Source organism: Bombus terrestris, chromosome 15 (assembly GCF_910591885.1).
Source record: "Bombus terrestris chromosome 15, iyBomTerr1.2, whole genome shotgun sequence".
NCBI classification, from domain to species: Eukaryota; Metazoa; Arthropoda; class Insecta; order Hymenoptera; family Apidae; genus Bombus; species Bombus terrestris.
In genome coordinates, this window is record NC_063283.1 from 10,876,047 (window position 1) to 10,900,234 (window position 24,188).

The 24,188-nt window shown below is 37.6% G+C and overlaps 3 protein-coding genes across 11 annotated transcripts in view; 1 reads left to right on the forward strand and 2 right to left on the reverse strand.

Annotated features, from left to right (window-relative positions):
* Window positions 1-294: 294 nt before the first annotated feature.
* On the reverse strand, window positions 295-8,357 carry LOC100648838 (protein bride of sevenless). Of its 7 annotated transcripts, XM_048412994.1 has the most exons (10): window positions 7,998-8,356; window positions 7,717-7,826; window positions 6,067-7,651; window positions 5,838-5,966; window positions 5,225-5,713; window positions 4,444-4,953; window positions 3,504-3,992; window positions 2,711-3,051; window positions 1,955-2,191; window positions 295-1,311 (listed from the first exon to the last, which is right to left on the reverse strand). In XM_048412994.1, the coding sequence occupies exons 3-10, from the start codon at window positions 6,224-6,226 to the stop codon at window positions 1,054-1,056; spliced, it is 2,613 nt and encodes an 870-aa protein (XP_048268951.1). In that variant the 5' UTR covers window positions 6,227-7,651; window positions 7,717-7,826; window positions 7,998-8,356; the 3' UTR covers window positions 295-1,053. The 7 variants fall into 7 exon arrangements, with proteins under 7 accessions (XP_048268951.1, XP_012172340.2, XP_012172339.2 ...); XM_012316950.3 differs by having other exon boundaries at window positions 6,067-7,826; XM_012316949.3 differs by having other exon boundaries at window positions 7,717-8,356.
* A 1,580-nt stretch (window positions 8,358-9,937) lies between these two features.
* On the reverse strand, window positions 9,938-18,060 carry LOC100647556 (lysyl oxidase homolog 3A). 2 transcript variants are annotated; one of them, XM_003401305.4, is made up of 8 exons: window positions 17,417-18,060; window positions 15,604-15,750; window positions 14,129-14,416; window positions 13,552-13,758; window positions 12,989-13,286; window positions 11,578-11,706; window positions 11,297-11,420; window positions 9,938-10,449 (listed from the first exon to the last, which is right to left on the reverse strand). In XM_003401305.4, exons 1-8 carry the CDS (start codon window positions 17,625-17,627, stop codon window positions 10,312-10,314), a joined length of 1,542 nt encoding a protein of 513 aa, XP_003401353.1. In that variant the 5' UTR covers window positions 17,628-18,060; the 3' UTR covers window positions 9,938-10,311. The 2 variants fall into 2 exon arrangements, with proteins under 2 accessions (XP_003401353.1, XP_048268953.1); XM_048412996.1 differs by lacking the exon at window positions 15,604-15,750.
* A 4,661-nt stretch (window positions 18,061-22,721) lies between these two features.
* LOC100642779 (G protein-coupled receptor kinase 2) overlaps window positions 22,722-24,188 on the forward strand; it is a 28,164-nt gene continuing 26,697 nt past the window's right edge. The window contains exon 1 of one of the 2 annotated variants that reach the window (XR_007226468.1): window positions 22,722-23,096. The gene's annotated coding sequence lies outside the window, so the exon portion shown is untranslated. The remainder of the gene's footprint in view (window positions 23,097-24,188) is intronic. The other variant, XM_048412405.1, reaches the window with a different exon arrangement.

Sequence of the window (24,188 nt, forward strand, 5' to 3'; positions counted from 1 at the left end):
TCGATATTCCTTCGGCACGTACACCTGTGCCCCGATTGCGGAATTACGTTCGATCATAACGCAATTTCGGCAGGAAACACGCGAAATTGCTTCACTTGCACGCGCAACCCCTTTCTATGTGCAAAAGAGACTCCGTTCGTTCTCATCTCGTTTTCTACTTTAATTATAACGATAATGGCAGACGGAGTGGCTTTCGCTTCATTGTGAAAGTCAATCGAACGCTTGCCAACAATGTTTAGTAAATTATATCGATTAAACTGTTATTTGAAAAGAAAAAGGAAAGGGAAGAAAGTATAAAAATAACGTAAATTATCTTTAATGAACGGGGATCTGCATAAAATATTCTTTAAAACGAATAATGATTATTAATTAATGATTAATATCGTTGGAGTGGACGCATAATTGATGTAGGATTGAATCACGGTATCCGTTGTTGTCATAAACGAAACACTGTTATGTATTCGTGCTATAGTCGCAGAGCGTCGTCGTTACAACTTTCTTATTCTTCTTTTTGTTTCTTGACGATTGACGAGCTATTCGGATGTACAACGTAAAGTTAATACATATAGCGACTAAAAACTATACAAAGTATTCTTTGCTAATTTACTACAAATAGTGACAATAATAAGTAATAATTAAGGTACATAACCCGGGATTAGATTATAATAAAGTAATTAACCACATAATTTATTATAAATTCTAAGCTACAGACACACGATGATGCGCATCTCTATACATATATTGTAGTAGATCAACCCAAACTTATTTTATTATTTTTATATTTCCGTACGACGATAAAATGCATTCGTTGATCAAAAAATTTATCTTCTCGTTCAAGAAGCCTGCAGCTACAAAAATCGACCAATCGAATGGAAACAATTTAATTCACTGGAAATACGATCGTCTGTACGATATTTAACCCTTAATTGGAATTCTAAGATAGTCGAAAGGACTAGCTTTATCGCTTTTTGTCGCAAAACAAACGAGCGAAACGACACTAAACGAAATTAAAGGTCGGTTGAGGATTAAATTATTTATAATGCGATTATTGTATTAAAATCGTGTGATTCTGGTTATTTCATCGTGTTCGTTTTCTTCACAAATGGTTGCTTCGGTTTGAGTTAACCTAGGACTGCTGGGTCGCGCAGGATAGATCTCATCGTGGGATTTACGGCTGGCGGAAACGCTACCCTCGACGTACACGTCGGTCTCGATGCAGTCTTTGTCGTCCTTGGGCTTCCGCTTCCGCTGACATTTTGGCCGCGCGTATGTCGTATTCGCGTTGCTCCGATCCACGGGGCTCATCCTTGACTGTAAATGTAATTTCCTTAATTCTTAACGAATTATTTTGTTTATGATTCTATCGAAAAGCATCTCGTACAAGAAGACTACTAGAAATATTTTGATTTGATAATTCCGCTGTAACTATATAAATAAGTTACTGTATTATCCTACATCGAAAAAGTATTACATCGTTATTTCAAATAACTATTCTACTATAAGTAATAGAAATATCGTACGAGCCATTGACAAGCGAAACTAAATCTAATTTATTGGATCTATTTCTAGGAACGAAATTCAGAAGCTTCTTTCGGTCAATTTCTAGGTCTTAGTACGAGGATACGTAATTGGTTAGTTTTCGATTCTTCGAAAACTCTTTATTTCTTTTTTCGTATATGCTTATTATAAATACTACATCTGTATCTCTATACTCTATACCCTATCATTTTCGATAATCTAAATGGCATTTCATTCTGGTGTTTATATCATCATCTTAGTTGTAAATCTTTGCAAACTTTGTCTACGATACGATATTGCATAGCAAAACGTGTATCTCATATAAGATACATAATATCACGTTATAAGCGAAAGAAAAATTTTTGCATCGAGAGATTGGCTAGTCTAGACGAAAGATGCAACGAAAAACATCTACAGAAAATAGAAAAAATCTCACGTCCGCATCCTCGATGCAGACTTGGGGTACTGTGTAAGAATTATTCACTTCTCGCATTTCCGAATGGTAGCCATAATTGTTGTATCCAGGAATTCTTTGAGTATCGGGACTTCTACTCTGGCCTAGATACTTCTGATTTGGACTTGAATTTCCATAATAGTTTGGATACGCGGATGTCACCTGCAAATTCGTCATACTTCCTCCGCCAGAGTGCACGTAATCGTAAAATGGCCGACTCTGCGTGAATAAAATGTTTTTCATGTGGATTTTTTGCTGTATAAAAAGACTTTATTGTAAAAGGAAAATCAAAGAAAAAGGAACGACGATTGCAAACAACGAATTCTTTATTCGATACAGTATGTAAAAAGGTAAAAACGCCTATTTTTAGAGATATTTAACATTTTCAACTTTTTAACTCTTTAATAGCAGGAAACGATAGAAATTATCAGAGAAAATAGAACAACTGATTTACAAAGAATAACGTTTACCTTTAGAAACGCGTATTAAATGATTTTGATTAAGGTTTATTTTAATTAAGGTTATGTTATTTTTAAAAAATTAAAACTAAAAATTTACAAAGAATATAATTTTTTCGAAACATCTGATACAAATTTTAGCTTTTTAATGCCTTAAAGATGTAAAAAATACGTAAAGTCTAATAGAAAATAAAAGTGATATTCAAACTACGCGAGTGTCGAACATAATACCGACAAGCAATCCATCATACATAATAACATCATGTTTCATTGTCCTGACCTGCTTGACGATCGTATTGATCCTGGGATCAGGTGCTAGATCGGTCGATCCAAATCTCTGTCCGAATTTCTTCCCTCTGGCCAAATGCGTGACCATGTAATAGGTCCTTGGTATCAGAACACCGATAATGATCAGGTACGCCGTTGAAATAATTCCAAATGTCACGACAGTGTCACGACATTCAGGTTCGACGAGGATGAAACAGGTGAGCCAGATGGCCCAGACGATCAAAAGCCCGATAGAAGTGCCGAAGAAACACTTTCCTTCGCGATAATTACGCGGCAGTTGGAAGATGAAGAAGCACACCATGAACAGGATGATCAGCAAAAATATATCGTAGCCTGGAATCGGTTTTTATTAGTTGGATTGTGTAATTACTCCTGGAGCGTTACAGGAGACACTCTAGGGACACTTTGTGGAAATTGCACGTTTCTGGAAGGATAGGTATAGATACACATACATTAATACGTGGTGTTGGTGTGGGTTTCATTGAGAACGCGAAGCGAAAGGTGGTCTCTTTCTTATTATTTACACATTATATTATTTATTTCACGATACTCATTATAATATCTATTAATTGAAACAAAGTTGCATTTCAGATTCCATTTCTACTTGAAACAGAACATACAATACAAATTCTTCATTGCTGGAAACAAAATATAATCATACTCTCTTTCTGAAAACAATATCTACGGATCTTCTTTTTTAAAACTAAAAGAAAGCTGTTACTAAATAGCAAAAGAGCTAAAAGATAAAAACTAAAATGAAGGAAGGTAAAACGATGGTAATTTACCTAAAAGAGCGACGAAGAACAAACTTCTCATAACGACGGCCGGATCATCGGTGCTAAAAGCGAAGAACATAATGGATATCGCGAGTTGCACGCAGAACATAAAGAACACCATCAGTCCTTGAAGATATCCATTAATATGAGCGGTAAATACGCCACCCTTGGAAAAAAGTAAGAAAAATGCTCTGGTAAGCATAACGGAGAAATCCAATCCAAATGCGAGGCTGGTTACGAGGATTTTCCTAGAGTTAAGGTGCTCAGCGCCTAAATAATCGTCGTTGATGCAGAACAGAAGCACCGTTTGCAGCGTGAACACGTTAGCCAGTATTAGAACGATCGTTAATGCTGGATTGCCATCGAGAACGTCCTCGACGATGAAGCGGTAGATAATGAAGACGGCAATCACGCCGCAGGCGAACGTACCACACACAACCACCGTCAGGAAAATTGGTATCCAATTGCCTGCCTTTAATAAACCCCTGTCGAGTGTATCTGCAACAAACCAGTAACGTTAGCTGCACCATTGTGTTCCAGTGCTAGCGAAGTTTTATTAGAAGTTTTATACGTTAAGGGTGTTGGTTGAGCAACGGGAACGTTGGCGAATCGGAGTAATTTAATTCAAAATTTTTGCAAGGACATGATTGCGCTTCTGCAAATCTTCAATTAGAAATCTTTAGAATCGATAGTTTTTAAACTATTTTTATACGTATCGCTCTGGTAGCCGCGATACATCGAAATATACATTAAGTTTAATTGTTGCAAAATATTATATCGTATTCGTACACTCTTTATCTGGCAATGTTATATCCAACTCAATCACATTGTCGAACGTCTTTTGTTCGATGAAGTTCTTTCTCTTTTTAATCGTTTAAAAAGATTTCGTGGTTGATAATTAGCGTAAGAGTGAACGTGTTAACGGTATTGAAAATCCTGATCAACAAACCTTTGGCCACACCACGGGAGCCAAATTTCATCTTGAAATTTGCGCAACTCGCGCAATTCTTCGCGTACTTCTTCAAACAAAGCTTCGGCATCTTCGGCACCCTCGACTCTGGTGCGATTCTGAATTTCGAATTCGCTGGCTCTACCCTATAAGCAGCCATATCGACCATCTCTTGCTGGCTCTTCATTGCCACGATGTACTCGATTGAGTGCGATTTCGGCACTATGCGGAGAGCGTTGTACACATCCACGTTTCGCATTTCCTGTTTCGAATTCGGATTGAAACGTGGCATCGCGCACGACTCTATCCCTCGAGGACAATTTCGTTTCTGAAGATCTTGTAGTAATTGAGCCAGCTCGACAATAGCTTTGCCAATACCAAGCAAATGTGGCGAATGAATTACAGGATTGCTCGCTGCTTCGACAAATAAATCCGACGAGGAGATTTCCTGCAGTAAGTCCAGGTTAAAGGGTGAAGTTCGTAAGACGTACGAACCTGAAGGGATTAGGTCTGAAAAGCGTATTTGGTAAATTGTATTATTTCAAGTTCTGTGCTATTAGAAATTTGGAGAAGCGAGCCAGATTTTCGCGAAATAATAAGGGTAAATTACAATACGATAACGAGGATGGTTTGTAACAATAGCAGCAATAGGTGATAGTAGCAATATATTCTATTTCTTGATCTGTTTCTTTTGGATTCTTCGAACAAAGTGTCCCACAAATTACAAAACGGAAAATGATAAATTGGAATACTTTTCATAGATGATAAATAACATTCTCACCGTCGACGTTCGATCCATCAAGCGGCAACGCGATCCACGTTTTTCTGGATCCTTGCATCTTTTCTCCTCTTTCGATCCATTGTCGAATATCGTTTCTCTGCCCGATCACAGCGATCACAGCTTCTCTTTCACTTTCCTCCAATTCCAAAGTGTCTCCATAACTTTCCACGCAAATTCCAGCCTCCTTCGTTGTATCGAGAAATAAATTTAACGCGAAATCGTGATTAGCGAGAAGCGCGTCGATCGTTTCGAATCTAGTGCTAAGGTAATGGACCATTAGATTGATCAAGGGCCTTGTCAAATTCTGCTCGTTGTACGTGCTGATGGGCAACACGCTGTAATTACGAAATGGTTCTAACGTCGTCGCGTATTCCGATGGTAATAGTATTCCCATTTCGTAATGGTTCGTGCACTCTGTATCCACGATTGTTTGCAGCGCTTGTTTATATACAGTCGTTTCATCGTTGCAGGTGTCGAAGATTTTTAGACCTAGAATATGATAGAGAGGACTTCTGTAAAATTGAATTGACAAATTTTTATTTAAAACTGATCTAGAACAAGGCGAATAAAATTTTAATTTACAAATCGAATAAATTACTAATACCTTACTTACCTAAGGAAAGTCCAGGAATAGATTCGTATTTATTCAAAAGATGCACTACGTACGAAGCGGTGAAGACTTCCTGGAGACCGGTGCTACTCGTAGTGTTACAGTATGGTCCGTGATTAATATTCAAGAACACTGAACAAACCAGGAGAGACCAGTTTTCATCAATGAACTCAAACACGACACAACACAACTGTAACACAAATACAAAGCGCGCGGTACAAACTTCGCTTACCAGACAATACGGCATCGCCAGGAATCTCGAACAAACTTCTATTCTTCGGACATATATTTTGATCCTCAATCCCTAAAATCGTCTGCGCAATACTCAAAAAAATGATCAGAACGTTGGACAACATCTTTCTTCTTAAAAATACCAAACTAGGTGAAGTCATTCGATCGCTCTTCCTTTTTTAAAAGAATATCGTGACATAAAGATTCCAAAGGGAACAGGTTTCCGTCATCGTAACCTGTTTAATCGATAGTACATTCAGAGGGGATGTTCCGTTCTCTTCGCTCGATTCTACCATGATAAATTAAATTATCGAATTACGCTTCTTTCTTCGAGAGAACTTTTCAGAACATTCGTCAAGTCGTTAATAGAATCGATATCCCTGCGAAAGGGAATATTCGAAAAATTTTCTAAAGGGAACAGTATTCCGTTATCGTAGTCTACTCGTCGCTCAAAGGATCAATCGAATTCTTTTCTCCCGATTCTAGCGACGACAAACTGAGTCACGTAATTACGCTTTTCTCTTTCAAAGAATTTTTTTAAACGGTCAAAAATTTGGTCAAGGGAGTTGGATTTCGGAGTCGAAAGAGAAGTCGAGTTCCTTTCAGTCGCTTCTACCAACAAGAAATACCATCGATGACTAAAATCGTTCGATCGCTTTGTAGTCTTTCCTTTTCTTCTGCCTTTTTCTTTTTTTTTTTTCTTCTTTTTTACGATTATCGAGATGTTCCACTCATAATTTCGCTTGGATTCTCCGAGGAGTCTTCGAAAAGTATCCAACAGGGGGATCCCCGATGAAAATGGCGACGGGACACGCAGCACGTGTTACTTATCTCGATGAGGCCTTTCCATGATCGGATCCATCAAATCGCGTGATAAGCGCCACTCCGAGGATAACAATGGAACACGTTTCTTTACGATTATCGTCATCAGCATTTCGGAATAACTCGGCTTCGTACACCTTCTCGTCTCACATAAATTGATATTTTTTCCTATTTCGCGAGCCACTCAATGTTTCTTTTTCTATTTCAATGAGTCCAGCAGGTGAATCTCTTTTTGCTGTAGATGCTCCAGGTGATAAAACATTGTTGATAGAATATTTCTTGGGCGTTTCTTCCTGGTTTTTCAATTCTTATAGCTTGAAGTTGAAACTTGAAGATTTGTTGGTCCTTAAAGTTTGAAGAATTTAATGTCGATTAAAGTTCTTATCGGAATAAATTATGGATGTTCTTTTTTTCTCTTTGATCTTTAGAATTTAATGTAATTATAGTCTCCCTCGCTTCTTTTTGGTTTTCTCGAAATTCATATACACAAGGTTTATCGGTTTCTGCCATAAGGATGATATTTATCAGATCCATGAAAACTTCTATATGGATCTCCTACCTTTGATCTTGAAAATTTATGGTTACTTCTGTAATTATTTCCTTTGTAATTATAGCGCTTTTCGTTTTTTCCTTATCCCTTGGAGTTCAAACTTGAGATTTTATTAATATGCGAAGTGAAAATAATGCTTTTTCTCGTGATAGGTCCGATAGCGATCTATCCTCTACCATCGGCTTATCGTTACTTGTAAGGTTATGCCATCGCTCTAAATTTAACAAAATCTTTGTTACGATCGCAAATTTCTCGTAAGATTTTTTACTTACTACTTACAACCAGAAAGATTCACTGGACTTTAATTGGAATACCCGTTTGTTGTCTTTAATTTACTCACAATACTCTCAGTGACTCTTTTTTCCAGTATACGATCATAATAAACAAATCTAAAAAATAAGCACAGACTTAGCCAAAGCACATTCAGTTTTCAAATCTTCTTGACATCAAGCTCATTTTTAATTTTTTAAAATCTTCCCATCGATTGTTCTTGCGCTTGGTGGGACCCTCCTCTTTCACTTGTCAAAAATCAACCTATCGAATCTTCCCAAGAAACTTACTCTCGACTCATCTCTCACCAAACTATCTCCACCACTGTTAATTCACGTATCCGCGACGAAAGGCAACTGCATATCCGTAGAAAGTTTTTAAGCGAAGTCGAAAAGGCTGACTGAGCCTCTTATTTTCGGTGGCTTTGGGAGTTTCGTGACCGGTGCGCTTTGGGGAGCAGCTGACGCACACTGCACACGACAGTGACCACCACGGAAGCCATACTTCGGGCCCTCCCCCTTCTAAACGTATTACACGTTCAGTCGCGTTGAGGTCTGCAGCCATTTAAGCGGCGCACGTATGGTTTAATTGACAGTCCGGGGTCTCTTGTTTCTCGACAAGAGAGAGATGGATAGATAGATAGATAGATAGATAGGTAGATAGATAGATATATATATATATATAGAAAGAGAGAGAGAGAGAGAGAGAGAGAGAGAGAGAGAGAGAAAGAGTGAGAGTGAGAGTGAAACAGAGACAAGGGGAGGTGTCCCTTTTCATAGATGATCGAAGACGACAGCGAATGATTCTTTAGCCGGACGAAAAGGTAACCTAGTTCCGAGAATTCGTGTCGACGTCCTCGTTGACGATTACGCGTTCTTGACTCATCCTTTCTTGTTCTCGATGTACAGATTGTTCTTATCGCGTGACCGCTTGGTGTATCCGATTGTAATCTGGTTTCGATGAATAATATTGTATTAAGCTGCTCTTTAGGGTACGAATTTTTGCTTTAGCTTTGGCGCAAAGAACAGCAATTTTTTTGCCTCAAGGATTCGATTAAGAAGAAAATGAGATTTGCAAGGAATACAATGTTTTTAAAGAGTGGAATTTCAGTATTCCAAAGAGTACGAATTTTTATTCTCATGTTTTGGACAGGGAATAGGATTCTTTGCGTTAAATGTGGATTCGATCTTACAATTACGAGAGACGAGATTCGGGAGAAAAGAAACGCAAAATTTGTTATATATAATATTCTTTTTACGTTCTATTTTATCATATCTCCTATGTTTGACTTTTTAGCAGTACAGATATATTGTAAATATTCGTAATATCTATTAACGTAATATCAGAATTGATCTAGATTTCTCTCAGAACTTTAGGAGAAATTCTATTTGGCACGAAGAAATAGAACAACGGGTCTATTTAAAATTAGTGAATAAACAAGTACCTTAATCGACAACCAAGGTCCCTGTTCTGTGCGAGAAAAAGTAGGTGAAACGACGTGGTCTAATCCGTTGCTAATTATCCGATTACGAGCAATCGTAATCGAAGGTGACGGGGTACAAGGTTCTTCACCTGAAAAAAGAACTACGACCTACTTTAAAAATCTTCGACTTCCTGTTTCTTTTGAAGCACTTTGTAACTAACTTGGTTTCCGTTTCTTTCTTTAAATCAAATCCTCCAGGCAATAATACAGGCTTTATTCTGTCGAACAGCATTTTCAATATTTCCAATTTTAATAAAATGTAAAATGATATTTGTATTTATATATTCATTATATATTTTTGACGAATTACTTCTTCGAGAATAGAAAATTTTTTTACTACCATTAGATCAGTATACAGTGTACATATTTAAATATAAGTCGCGTTTAAATAATAAGACAATAATCTCGAGGTTGATGTACTAAGCTTCGACATTCTCGTGAAAAACAATTGTTTCAAAAATTACTTTCGTATCAAATAATTTCCATAATTTGTACAAATAATTCACGGTTAGGAATATCCATTCCCATATTAACTAGTTTACCCTTCGAGTGTGTCATATTTTCGCGTAAGCCTATTTCGAAATCCCAAGTACTTTTCTCTTTATAGAAATCCCTTTTGGCGAAAGAAGATGAAACAGTCGTCGTCGTGGAACTACAATATAGGACTTTGTTCGGTCCATTTCGCCAAATCCCATTTACCTGCGACACCATTCGTAATAAAGATAAACGAAAAGATTCGATTAAAGATTATTATCAGCAAAAGACTCTCTTTATTATTTAATAGCATCGTAATTAACACAACTGCCGTTGTAGCTTCAATTTTAACCATGTTCGTTCTATTTCATTGAATTTGAATATTTATGCAAATTCAGAATTTGACGAATACGATCTACAGTAATGAAGTCCAAGCGAAGATTCAAAGTTTCAGCCATTAATTATAGTAAGAAGCGTTATAGTTTAGATATTTTGTATAATTTCCTGCGGTTTTACACCTTTGAATTTCCTACGAGCACATAAACACGAGCGATCTAGCGATTATCGTAACCTTCTCTGCACGTATCGTGGAATCGTGATTCTCGCAAGTCTCGTAAGTCCTTTGCGCAGATGGTGGAATCGTGATTCTAAAGGTTCGTAGATGAAGGCCGACCCATGACGCAACTATGCACAGTGGCGAACGATTCCGTGTAGAGTAAACGACAAATTGCCGCGTTATTGTCGAAAGACATCTCACCCACTTTGAACTCCGGATTTACCGCCACCTGAAAACGTAAATATCGGTTCGATTACGTTCTCTCTCCTACGGTATCGCGATTGTCCGGCTTCTCCACCGGCCTTTATGGACCAGATTCTCTCTACAGGCTATTTGATTCGCGCAAGAAAAGGACAGACAGAGCGTTACACGCTTGATGTTAGGCTGGTTACTTCGGCAGTCACTCGTGGACATTTACGTTACGTAATCGATATTTCGATCCCTATTTTCGTAATATTATTTCAAGGATTATAAGTCATGGATTCTTCGTTGTATTTTTTTGGGATGTGGGACGTTATTTCTTTTCGATAGAATCATGTATGTTTTAGTACATTGATCGATTCGAATCGTCTTGGCATTCCCTGTAAAAGATCATCAAGCTGAAAGCTATTTATGTCGAGACCCCGTTAGATTATAGGAAATATTTGAACATTTATTTTGTAAAATGTTCGTTCAACAGTCTCGTTAAAAACGATAAAGTTGAAGTAAACCTTCGTATTTCTTCTACGGTTCTACCTATAAAAATAACCATTAACGTTAAATTATGCCCCCCTCGAGATCATTTAACTTTGGCTGGAAACATTTTCCGACGTTATGAATAGTTTTGGAAATATACGCAGAGATAGATTTAAATGGAACTGTACATAGAGATAGTAGCAGTGGTATTTCCATGCGACTACCTATTTCCGTAAAATAGATCGTACTTGTCAATTTTTAATATTCAATACCTATTTTACCTTCAATACCTATTCGGTACCTATTTCACGACAAACAACAACACAGAGACGAAAATTCTACGCGAATTAAATTAACCAAGCGGATTAAATTAAGCAAATCACGCTCCAAATTAGAATTACCTTGAAAATATACTCTCCGGTTGGAAGTTCCGTTATATCCACCCACTGGCAATCGATGTTGTGCTTGTAAATGTCGCTACAATTCACGGAAATACCTTGGTCACCGTAATTGGCGCATTTGTATCTGAAATCATGCAGGCGTCGCTGGTTAATTGGCTCGCCAATTAGACGTCGTCCATCGTCACCATCAACACGAAAAATAATTTTTCGTTCGTCGAGCAATTGCGTGGCCCTGTTAGGAACTGATCGTTTTCGCTAACGAGTCTGCTAATTGCGTTTACCTCGGCTCCACTCCAGGCAAGCATTGATTGTCCTCCAAGCAAAAGGATGCTTTGTGACCCTCTGCCAACCGTGTCCCGTTCAAGTCCAACACGTCGAACGTCGCGAACACCTCCATCGAGTGGTAATGCCTGTCGTTAACAACCGAATAACGCGGAATTAATGATAGAGCAACGAGCCACTTTGATCGGCCGTATCGAAATCACTGATCGCAGATAAGACGAGTGGCTGTTCTGTGAAAACGAGCTTCGGGCCACGTCCAGCGATTACGAATCGATTTTAGGAGAGTGAAACAGGTTTCTGTGATACAGGTTGTTAACGTTAGAGAGATGCATTTTCCAGCTTTTCGTGTGCACGTTGATGGCTTATGAGATTTTATCGTATTCCTCGATGGAATTTCAGTCCATCGAAAGAGGTTCGATGGAAGGTTCTTCGGTAAAAGTTATACAAGTGTCTCGTGTCGATATCGGTCGATCGAAAGAAATTTATTCATCCAGAATGGATCGATGGTATAATCTAGTTTTTAATACGTCGTTCGAGTGCTTGAAACCAATTTCGATCAGACGAAATTTCTCTGGCATAAACGATTTGTAATGTATTACGAGCTCGTAATATATATATATATATACACAAAATATTATTCGAGTAATCGAGATCGATTTCAATCGACGAAAAGAGGTTTTGTTGGTGAAACACGGTTTGGATATTTCTCGATGAATCCAAAACGAACCGTAAGTTCTTATCGAACTTCTAATATATTATTTGTATAGTCGGAATCGTTTTCAATCGACTAAAATAGATCGATTTGTCCCTATAGGGGATTTGTCAAAAATATATGGTTTGGAGCTTTTGAACTTTCTGAAGATATGTATCTCGTATGTCGAATCATGTATCGTTGTTCAATTTGTTTGCTTTGTTTCTAAGTTGGAGCTTCAAAATTCCTTTCAGATTAAAAGTGTTTGTAGCGTTTTCAATTTCATTGTATTAATATCATTAGTGAAATTTTATAGCCACTAAAAATTGACGTCTCATTCTTCGTTCCCTCTAAGTACGGCCGATTTAACGTATCATCGATAGTTTTCTGAATTCGTAATAGTTTTCGGTTTATTATTCCGACGTTTCGTGAAGGTTGCAGTTCATCTGTTCGGGGCTATCCTAAAACTGATTGTTTCAGGTTGTGTTAACTCTCTTTACGGTCAAAGCGATGCCTTTGACTGGCCAATGGGAACCCATCGTTCCGATTGATAATCCGAAGACCGACTATGATGAATTCACTTTAAATACAATTTATCGATTATAATAATTGATCTTAATTTTTACCAATTGTAATCAATTATTATAATCGAAAGATTTTACCTTTAACCAACTTTCGTTACTTTATCTTTCTAGAATTTTGTCGATCTAGTTACTCACATATGACACATATGCCATTCCCAAAGGTGTTTCGGTACTGATGGTCGAAAATCCGCGATTCCAGCGTTTAAAATCCTCGCAGTGAATCTTAAAAGTCTCCTCGTCTCTAGGTGCCAATTCTCCGATTCCTTTTGTACCTTATAAGCCTGAGAAGCAACACAATTTTCCTCCATAGCACATTGTAACCAATATAGTTGTCTATCCTCGAGATGCGCCGTTCGCATGAGTTCTATGTGATCGAATACCAGATCTGGCATCTCTCGAAGACATACTACGCTGGCCACGTTCTGTATCGAACCTGTAACGCATACGACGCAATTACGCAATTACGAAGTAATTGAAATCTCCGGAATCAAATATTTTTCATAATATTGAACGTTTGAAACGATTAAAGGGAAGTTTTTTAAAAAGCACGAACATCTCGACGAAACAAGCGACTTAAAATACTAAGAAAAGTGAAAATCTCAACGTCTAGAATATTTATTGTTATAAATATTATTATTATTTCAACGAAACAAGGGGAACAAGGAAATCCAGGTTTGTTTCAGCAGCGTTTCTATTACCTGGACAGTCGAGAAGTTTGTCGTGCAGACAGTCGATCAGATTGTTCTCGTCTCCGTGACACTGTACGCCACTGATGGTCATAGGTATCTTCTCGCCGCCGAAAAAGTTGGTCTGGATGGCGTCGGAGGCGTAACCTAGGCCCAATTGCCGGCAAACCACCGCCGCTTCGAATAGGGACCAACTATCACCACAGACTACACCCCAATCTGAAATGAAATTGCTTCGGTAGTCTCCCTTTACCTTGTATCTTCTTCCTTTTCTGACAATCTTGAATCGTCTGTGTTATTTTATCTTTTCTTTGTTATCAGCATGTTATACATCGTTATTATCTCTTCCTTTTTCGATCGAACGATAAAGTAACGAAGATAAAAATGGAATTTTCTCGAATTTTCGTTTTTTTATTTCAATTTTTTCTCCAACTTTTCATTTCAATCACAGATTACGGGAGAAAAATAAGTCGACTTTTATCGTTCTTTCAACGTTAAAATTAAACCAAAAAGAAGATAAAAATACTCAAGTAAAACCAGTGACAGCTTTTAACGTAAAGGCCACGTTGCGCGGCGGATTTAACGATACCTGAATTTCCTAGTTTGATCTCCACTCTGCCTTCGTTATGGACACGGCCGCCGGCCAACCTTATCGCCACTCCCTGCTGATGGATATCCTTGATTCTCCGTTTCCCTGACTTCCTTTTCAGCTTTCCCTTCGCTATCCCTTCATCCTCCTCGTCCTGCTGCTCGCAGGCGCAAATTACACCGGCTGCTTCGCCGCCCTCGCAGTCGGAAGCACCCCATTCGTCGAAGCGGCATTTCGACAGTTCGTTCTCGCTCCCGTCGCAATACACGTTGTCCATCCAATATCTTCCTGGAATGTTTTTTTTCATCCTATACAGTTTTTTAAGCCTTCTATCGGTAATCCTCTGCAACCTTTTGCGGTCCCAAGCACGAGCTATTGGAAAAACTACGAGTTCCTCGGGATGCAAACTGGTTCTTTTTGCTCTGGTCTACTAGCGATGAATGCCCGAAACGAAACGTTACTTTCATCTGAGAGAAATCTATGGGGGAATAGCGCGGTGTAAGGGATTTCTGGTAGAATCGATCGGAGGATACAGCGTGGTAAATGGCAGATACTGATGGTAGGTTGTTTTCTTTTATTTAGAAAGAAAAATCATATTGTATCAGCTTGATAGTAACTTTATTATTATGTGACTTTTTTTTAGCAGATAATTTAGCTTTTTTAATAGTTTTCAAGATATTCACTGAATCGAGAAATATGCGGGGAAAGAGTGGAAGTAGCGTTCGCCGTTGTAGTACCCTGATCACCAGGGTGGAACGGTTTTCGTGTAATCAGCAAGATGGGGTCGATTTGACCTCGACTAAAAGGAACAGGTGAGAGATACGCCTTATCTGGATGGATATATACGAGTGCACTACGTTAACACTTAATTGGCTTATCGACTAACACGTTATTTCGAGTGTTTTGCGTTTCGGTGCATCGTTTCATACGTAAACTATGCGAAAACACGAGCCACAAGCGAATCAACCTAGTGTCTTGTTAATTAATCGAACGTAAAGAGTACAAAAGAAGTACGAAAATACGACGAAAAGAGGAAAAAAGAATTGGTTAATTGTGTACGTACATGGGACCGCAAAAGATTAATCTCTTTCCATCGCAAACGCGAACGAGGATAATCCAACGAAGATCGACAACGACGTCCTTTCGATGCTTTATACAATTTCAAAATAATCCTACTTGATCAACTCGGTCCTTTCAACAAAGATCCTATTTACGAAATAGTAACGTACGAAATTCTCGTTTTCTTCGATTACCGTAAATATGCTTTCGCTTTTCACCAAAAATTCGCACGGCAAGAAATTAAAATTCCATATTACGAAAGATGCAAATAAAAATAGAATTTTCAATTTTGTTTCCCGAATATACAAAGAGACGGACGTTGCATACGTTACGATTCAAAATTTCGCGTTAGCGTGGATTCTGAGAGAGGAAGGAAAGAAATATTGACTAGAAACGAAGAGACAATATTATCTCACTTCTGGCCTGACCAAAATGACCGTTCGACGTCGGTTTAATTGCACCGTCGAAGCCTAATTGTCTGCAAACCACATTGGCCTCCAAGTAATCCCATTCGTCGTCGCATACGCTGCCCCATTTCCCATCGTGAAGTATTTCCACGTTTCCTGCGTAACCAATCGAATTATAGAGCTTGTACTTGCTGGTTTTCCGGTTCCACCGCGTGTCTGGCTAATAACAGAGTTTATGGGGTTGCCGCGATAATTGCTCGATTAAACGGTTCGTCTCTTCTCGAATGTCAATTGCTCGTTAGCTTCGTTCTGTTTTTTACTTTGAAATCATTCTGCACGGTATAAGTGTGCGCGAAGGGAAGATTCTTTTGCGCGTGACAGCTTGTTTTTAGATACGGCTTTCACGCAATTATACGTTGCAGGTTTTCTACTTTGCTACTGTAATTTTCCAATTTCTACAATTTGTTCGCGACATTTCATTAGCGAAAATGTAAGTTTCCTTCTTAACGTACACGCCCCCTTGTACGCTAATTTACCAATTAGTGATATTGGTAAATTAACAAATTACAAAGCCTAGGTTACAGGGTTCTCTCTTATACGATAGTTTTCTAATTTGTTGTTAAATAAGACGTTCAAGTAACTTAAACTTTCGTTTGTTTTATCGACAAACTTGTTACTGTTTGTGTAAAAGGTTGTCCGTTGATATCGATAACTTGTAACTTGTAATTTGGAAAAATGTCATCGATAATGTTAGTTAAATCGTGCGAGAATAGTGAAGCGTAGGAACTTTTCGAAGATAATTTGCAAGATTCTTGCGAATTAGGAATTTCAGGAGTAGGAACCACACGCTTGGAAGCCTCGATTTTTATAATATTTGCCAGTCAATTTACGATAGAAACAGTCTCTGTCGAAATTTGAAACTCCGAAAATTTTAATTTTTTTCTTGTTCCTTGTCAAACAGAGAATCCAAGATTCTTTACGAAATAAAAAATTTGCGATTCCTCGACACTCCGTCGTATTCATCATCGACATTTCTGGATTAAAATAGCAGCTTACTAATCAGAAGGAGACAGATTGACACGAACGTTTGGTGCAAAAACGGATCTTACGTGAAACGTCGCGGTTTTATCAATCTTTTCGCGTGTAAGTTACGCAATGGCGATTAAAAAGGGGTCAACTCGAGGATGATTTATGTCAACGACTATGTGTCAGCGTGGTAAACGTCGCATAGGCACAGAATGGCGAGCTACAAGATAGGATAGCCATCATCAAATTGGACCATAAAACAGGATAGAATCCGTCCCAGACATTGGCGTGTCAATTTTTATTACCCTCCATTGGATATTACACTCCAACCTACTATATTACTTCTCTCTGTTACGTCGATTTTGCTCCCATGTCGAACGTTCTTTCTGTATTTTCCGTGGAAAACGGTTAATCTTTTCGTCGATATACACGTACTCGTATTTGGAACCGAATCGAATGTAACTACAAAATTCATTTTCCAGTTCGCGATCGTAGTTCTTTGAGATTTCTGCAGATTATTTCAATCGCTGTTATATTTACATCGAATTACTAAAAATTCGAGTCTAAATCTTTGTCATATATACTACACGTCGGTATTTTTTATTATATTTTAATACATTCAGATATCGACATTTTCAAATTTATATCTCTTAATCTCTATCTCTCTTTTTTAAACGGAAAACCGCGTTTAATTCGAAAGTGTTCTATTACCCTCGAAAGAGTACCACTCTATTTCTAATTTACTCGCAAACAAGGGAATGCCAGACGAAACTTTGGAATTCGAAACACTCGTTACCTTCGTGTCCACCGTTCTTTCCACCCACTAACTTAACCGCTCCTTCTTGCTTTTTCAACTTCCGGATATCCTTCTTCAGTTTCTTCACTATGCGCGCTTTCTTCTCGCGAACTTTATCCCAGGTACCGTTGTTCCCTACACAGACGTCCACCAACGCTAACGTCATCAAAAATCCAACCACTAAAACCTTCCAATTCATTTTCGATCTCATTCTTCAACTTTTACTATCAATTTCTCTCTTTAACCATACTCAAATCATGTTAAATCTTTATTCGTACTATTACAACGAAACCACAAATTTATCGTCCTAGCAATAATTCATTCTTCTCATTTTTTCAAAATATGTAAATATTTTTTATACGAATTGAAATTAATTTAGGTTAATCTAGGTGAATTTAGAATTATCTAGGATCGTTTAGGATCATTAGAATTGTTTAGATTAATTTAAATAAGTTTCATTCAGGTTTACTTATTTAAGTGCCAAAGTAAATTTAAGAAAGAAATATAGCTATTTATGTAATATGGCATTCTTTTCTATCACAACCAAAAAAATGAACACAGATCTTTACAACTGAATCTTTCTGCGGGAATAACTATGTCCGCAGTAAAATCACCGTACGTGTATTTCGTGTACCGTACCACAGGCTACTGATACATGCCTATAATCGCGCGATGTAATATATTTGCTCCAGTTGTAAGACAAGCGTCGCGATCTCTCGAGTGTTACGCAGTGAAGCAGTGCTGCATATGGCAGATCGCTTTTTCTAGCCTCCCGCCTATTTCTTTTCGTTCCACGCTTCGTGAATCCATGATCCGACGGCTGGATCATTCGATAACTATGCAAGCTGTTAGCGATGAAATTATCAGATTTCCTCTGGTCAATGACGACCCTGTCAAGGATGTGTTCTTCGTGTTTCGGTTAACCTTCCGAAGCTTTTCTGAGGAATTCTTAACAAAATCTGTGTGATCACTAATAAAAGTCTCGGTACGTTGATTATTAATATATCTGATAGATATGATAAAACATAAAAAACAAAAATATACATATATCTTCGTACGTATTTGCTGGTTTTAGATATTTATATGTATATAACGTCACGTATCGTTGCTCACTAGTCAGATGCCGTTTTTCTCTTTTTCAAATAGATCCGCGAGCAATTTAAAAAATTAGAAGCAGCGTGTTTCAAATAGTATTCAATCGATAGCCAGTATCATTCTTATTCTTAATATTCAGATATTCGTCCTCCCCCTTTTATAAATATGTATATCTTTGAAAAACGCTACTTTGTCCTGTTGCTAGATCTCTGAGTTTCGAAATAAAATTACGGAATATTTAAAACCAAATTTAACTACGATTAGAGTTCCTTTCATCCAATGATCGTATCGAATCCCATCTCAGCTACAGTTACAGTTAAGAAAATGGAAAATGTTTCTTTCCAACTTTTTCCACAATTTCTATTAATTCGGGCAAGTATTCGGGCTAGAATAGAATTAATTATCTAAAATACACAATTGAAAATTCATACTTATAATTCTTACAGAAGTTAAACGAGAAAGCGTCTCAAGTATACTAAATCAATTTATAAGCATAATTCTTGTAATGACGATATAGTGGCGGCATTTCGATAATTTTCGCAGGATTTTTCAAATTCCATCGATAGAACGTAACTCTGGGGATTTGTTATCAGTTTGAAAAATGGTTAAAAGTATGCACGAGCCTTTTCCGAAGAATAAATGCGAAGAGAGCTCGTTTGTCGTCAGTCTCAGTCGCGAACCAGTGGCAATTCGATCCGAAGAGAAAAAGATCTTCAGCTTAGAAAGCCTCTGTGGCTAGCGAAACGTGGCTCTCGTTACTCGATACACCGGTCTTGTATCGTTACCAGTTGCACAATAATCTAAATCTGATCGTTTATATCCCACGACCGAAAAATCTCGGTAAAAATTGTACACGAGGCGACTTAACGATCGTTGCTTCGTAAGATGCTGCTTAATGGCAGATATCGGAGTTTCGATTTCATTGCGTATACGATACTGTGAAAAATAGAAAGTCCAGAGCAGTATTTCTTAACGTCAGGAAATTTTGAATACTTTTTTTATCAATGTTGTAATAAATATTGTAGATAGATGGTATAATAGAGCACAAAGAACCGAATAAGTAATATATTAAAAATTTTATTTATACGATTTTTATGTAAAAATCATCTTGAATACTTTGAATTTAATTGGACTAAGAAATGGATGAACGCAGGCAACCTCAAACGCCTCGAACAAAACGGATCTTAATGAATTGTAAAAACAAATTCAGAAATTTTCATACACGACGAAGAAACGAGAAACGTTAACACAGAAACATCTATGAACATCTCTATCACCGCTGTTTCTCGCTGTTCTCCACTTGATCGTGACCTGACTGCTGCTGATGCGAGGACTCAAGCAAAAAATGGCATAATTCGAATAACAGGCCGCTTTTGACACGGTTCATTTCATGGCGTAACCGTGGCAAACGCGGCTGAGCAATTATCGCGAGCTATTAGTGAAAACAGCCCATGGCTAAATTCTTGACATACTTCCGATATGAACTACCATCCGTTTTGGGGTGTGGAGACTGACGAAAATTCGACACACTCCGAAACTTTTTGCTTCGAGCTACGCGTCTCACGAGGAAATTTCCTACTTAGGAATTAACTTGTAATTAATCTTTAATTACAGCTAACTATGGTAATATGTTGAAACTACCCGTTAATTATATTTTCATTCCAAAATTATTTCATCTTGAGATTTTCTATCAATGGATTAATATCGTCGTTTCTTTTCTATAATTACGAAATAAGCTTAAAGAAATCAAATCAACCTCGTCTAGTTCGATTTCGGTCCTTACAGATCTAAATACGATACGATTTATTCTTAACAGAAATGAAACGATACATACAGAAATCTTTAAACAAAAATCGATAATGATTAATAACGCTAACAGTCAATAACAGCTCGATAAATTGCAATCTATAACTTTACAAAATTAAGGATGTTACGTAGATTCATGCTTCAATTACGTAAGAGAATTCTAGGGACACTATTTTATCAACATTCAACCAAACATTTTCTTATCACTGTGATATAGTTTAAAATTACAGAAGAACGAAAACCAACGTATTCCATTGGTACAAAAATGGATCCGGCTTTTTGATTGTATAGACATCGCGACAATGGACATCGTAAATCGCGTTGCACAGCGTAATGCGCTGTGTCGCGGATACAGCGACCCAACTAAATTATAGTCCACGATGGCTTGTAACCGCAACCGCAACCATTAATGACACACGTGATTGATACTCTAGATACATTGTTGGAAGTGTAGTCCCAGCCAGGTTGCTCGTTTCGGTATTTTTTCTTTTTTCTCTGTTGGCCTGGCAAAGGAGTAATTTTCGAGGGTCTGAAAGAATTGAAATTAGAGTCGGCCCGTAAAGGCGTGAAAAATACAGTCGAACCTCTATAACTCGAAAACTATTCGTAAGACTCTGCAATTTTGTCCATACTTTTCGTTTCCCCGTAAAAGTCTCTATAAGTCGTAATATCCAAAAAAATAATACCAAAGAAATTGGAAACGTTTATGACGATTATTCGTAGTCAGGACATATAAAAAATTTTTAATCATTTAATTGTTTAGAAGATTTTTTCTTAAGATTCTGTGATTACCGTCTTCGACCTAAATAAAAATTAATTCTTTCTCAACGATTTTTTTCGTAAAAATTTTACAAATAACTTTGATTACCGCTGTCAAAAAAAATCGTATCTTAACCCATTAAGAACCAAGCAATCATTTATCATAATGTTGTAATACATCAATTTATTTAAATTTCATAAAATTGTAAAATCTAGGTATAAAAAGCGATGAAAATACGGAATTATTCCTTGAAATTTCTTTTTGTAGCCATAATTTAAGAAATAGAATATAAATTGATCACATAAATAAATCATTTCTGTAGATTGTATTTATCTTTACTCGAGTAGTTACAATTCTTTAAAAAAAAAATTTATTAAAAAACTTTTAAATCATTCGTTTATTAAACTTCCTTCACTTGACAAAATTTGATAAGTAAATTCCTTTAACATTCGAGTTACCAAGATTTGACTGTACCAGATATCTTCCGAACCCAGTACGCGCCTTGTCATCGCACGTTGGAGATTTCAACGGAAACCCAATGCATTACGCTGGCGTATTACCCTTTGATCATCCTTATTATTTCTTTTTCGAATCATGTCTTGATCGTGATTGTTCTCTCGAGAAATCGCTTCTGAGGAGACTAGAATAGTGCTAGGAAATAGTAATGACTCGATACTTTCCACGCAAGATTGCTTTACCGTCCTCCATTCTACCATTCCAATTTTCCATTTTTATCCACTATAGAATAATATTCAATATAACAAATATATTGCTATAGGAATTATTAAAATAACGTTCTTTCCTCATTTTATACTTCTTTTTAAATTTTTACTGTGTCAGTTACGAAAGTTATTTGTTGATTATTTATACATTCTCATAGAGTTTGATGATATAGGTGCAATGTTACATCTTCTCTATTATCTTTGCAAATTTGCACCTATCGATAGCTTCCTTATATAGTCTTTATTACTGGATAGTGCATTCTATGTGATATAATATTCCCTTTATGAACTGTATTGATAATTTCGATGTTCATGTAATATCTCATGAAAGTATTTGAACTCTTACGATCTTTATGCATACATTGTGTATTTTATATAAAATGTTTTAAAATTTCATTAACGTCGACATATTGGAAAAGTTTGAATCGGTGAAATTAAATGTGGAAAAAATTTGGAGGTATTGTATCTTTATAGAATTACCATCTTTTAGATCCATATGTATACACCGTATCTTCCGACAACTTTTTGTTATTTGTTGTGTGCTTTATAATCGCTTTAAATAAATTCTTGACGAATATCGAATAATTTTTATCCATTTCTCATCGAAAAATAGCACTTCCTACCGTCCACTTCCACATTCTTCTGTTTAAGAAATGTTTTCGATGTTTATTTAAAAGCAACATTTGTCAAGTAGTATTAATATTTTTTTTTTTTAATTATCCGATACATCCATAACTCAAATAGCGCGTTCATATATGGCGCGTGAACGGTCGATTAAAGAAGATCGCATCCTCGGTCGGTATCCGAAGACGAGTCTAGGGACTCTACCACGCCCAATCGGAGTCGTCCGCGCGTCTATCTGTGTCTCTGTCGTACGTTGATCGGGTGGAGGCGTCGCGTCGTCCTCGGATACCAACATGTCCCCTCCACCTAACCTCCTCATCCGTGGCGGTGCATCGCGGCTTGAGAAGAAGCATGTCAGTCAGTCGGTTTCTATCCAGCGGACGGGACGGTGCGTGACGGTCTGGTGCGAGTGGCAGCGGGTTCATACGATCGGACAGTACGAACCGTCCCTAGCTGCATTCGTTACACGGAATAAAAACATCCGGGACTCCTATTTAGCTGAAAGTCTCGGACAAAGGGTGTCGTGCGCGTGTGCCGATTCTCGAACGAGATAGAGCAAGTGTGTGAAATATCCTCGTGGCTAGGAAGGATCGAAGCAGCCAGTGGAGGTGCAGTGGTCGGCCATTGCGCTTTCTTCGTGTCGCCGTTACGACCGCGCGGTGCTCTGCTATCGGTGTGTTACATTATACTAGATGTACCGAACGCCATAACATGTCCTCCCTTCTCCAATTCGACCGGACTGTACCCCCATAGAAATCATCCTGAGATCGTTTACGCCCGTCTCGTGTTTCACAAAACGATGTCGACTGACTCGTGCCCATGACGTGCGAGACACGACACGCTCCGTCGGTAACGCGGCGTCTTTCTCCCCTTTTCATCTTTCGAATCCTTCACTTTCTCCCTTTTCCTTCCGAGTTTAGAATCATATACCTTAGATAAGCTATATTCACATTTTATGATATTCTTGTTATGAGTTTGGTGGTTATTTTAGTGTCGCGTATAATGGGTTGTGCGTGTTGCTTGTGTGACAGATTTCAAGAGCCGGCGCGGTGCGGCGTCTCGTGATCGGTTGTCACAAAGTCACGTTTCCATCACGAGAATATTTAGGCGGGCTTCTTTCGGGTGTCACCTCTAAGGATATTTCGTATTGTTTAAATGTTTCTATGTTCATGGAAGATAAATGTTTTTTATTTCCTCGGAGACTACTAAGTTATGGACGTTTGCGCGTGTGTGAAAATTAACGCGTTTCATGCCACGAGATAATTAAGATCAGCAACGAAGGTTCGATAGTTAAGGACTCTCTTAGAATATTTAACTATAGAAAAATAAAAATCCATCTAATTCATAACATTTTATTGAAATATCGGATTGAAACTTATCTTCCTTCGCCCCATAGAATGGAAATACTTTCTTCCATTTTTATTGTCGATCTACCGCCACTTTCACTGCCTACGAAGCACAAAACGTATTAAAGATGCGAAATCGTACATAATGCTTATAACACATAAACGAAATATGAAAGATCCAAGTACTCATAATTGGCTCAAATTTCTCTAATTACATCAAAATAAAAATATGATTCAATTCTTTGATATTAACAATTTCTTACAGTTCTGTCATTGTTATTCTCGCTGGTGCAATGACATAAAGAGAGGGGAGTAGAGAAGGAGGGGAATGGAGAATATAACAGCGGCAATACATACCGACAGTGTCAAATTAAGTTGTTCGCTCAAAATGCGGCGGCGAAAAGCGTTTCCAATCTACA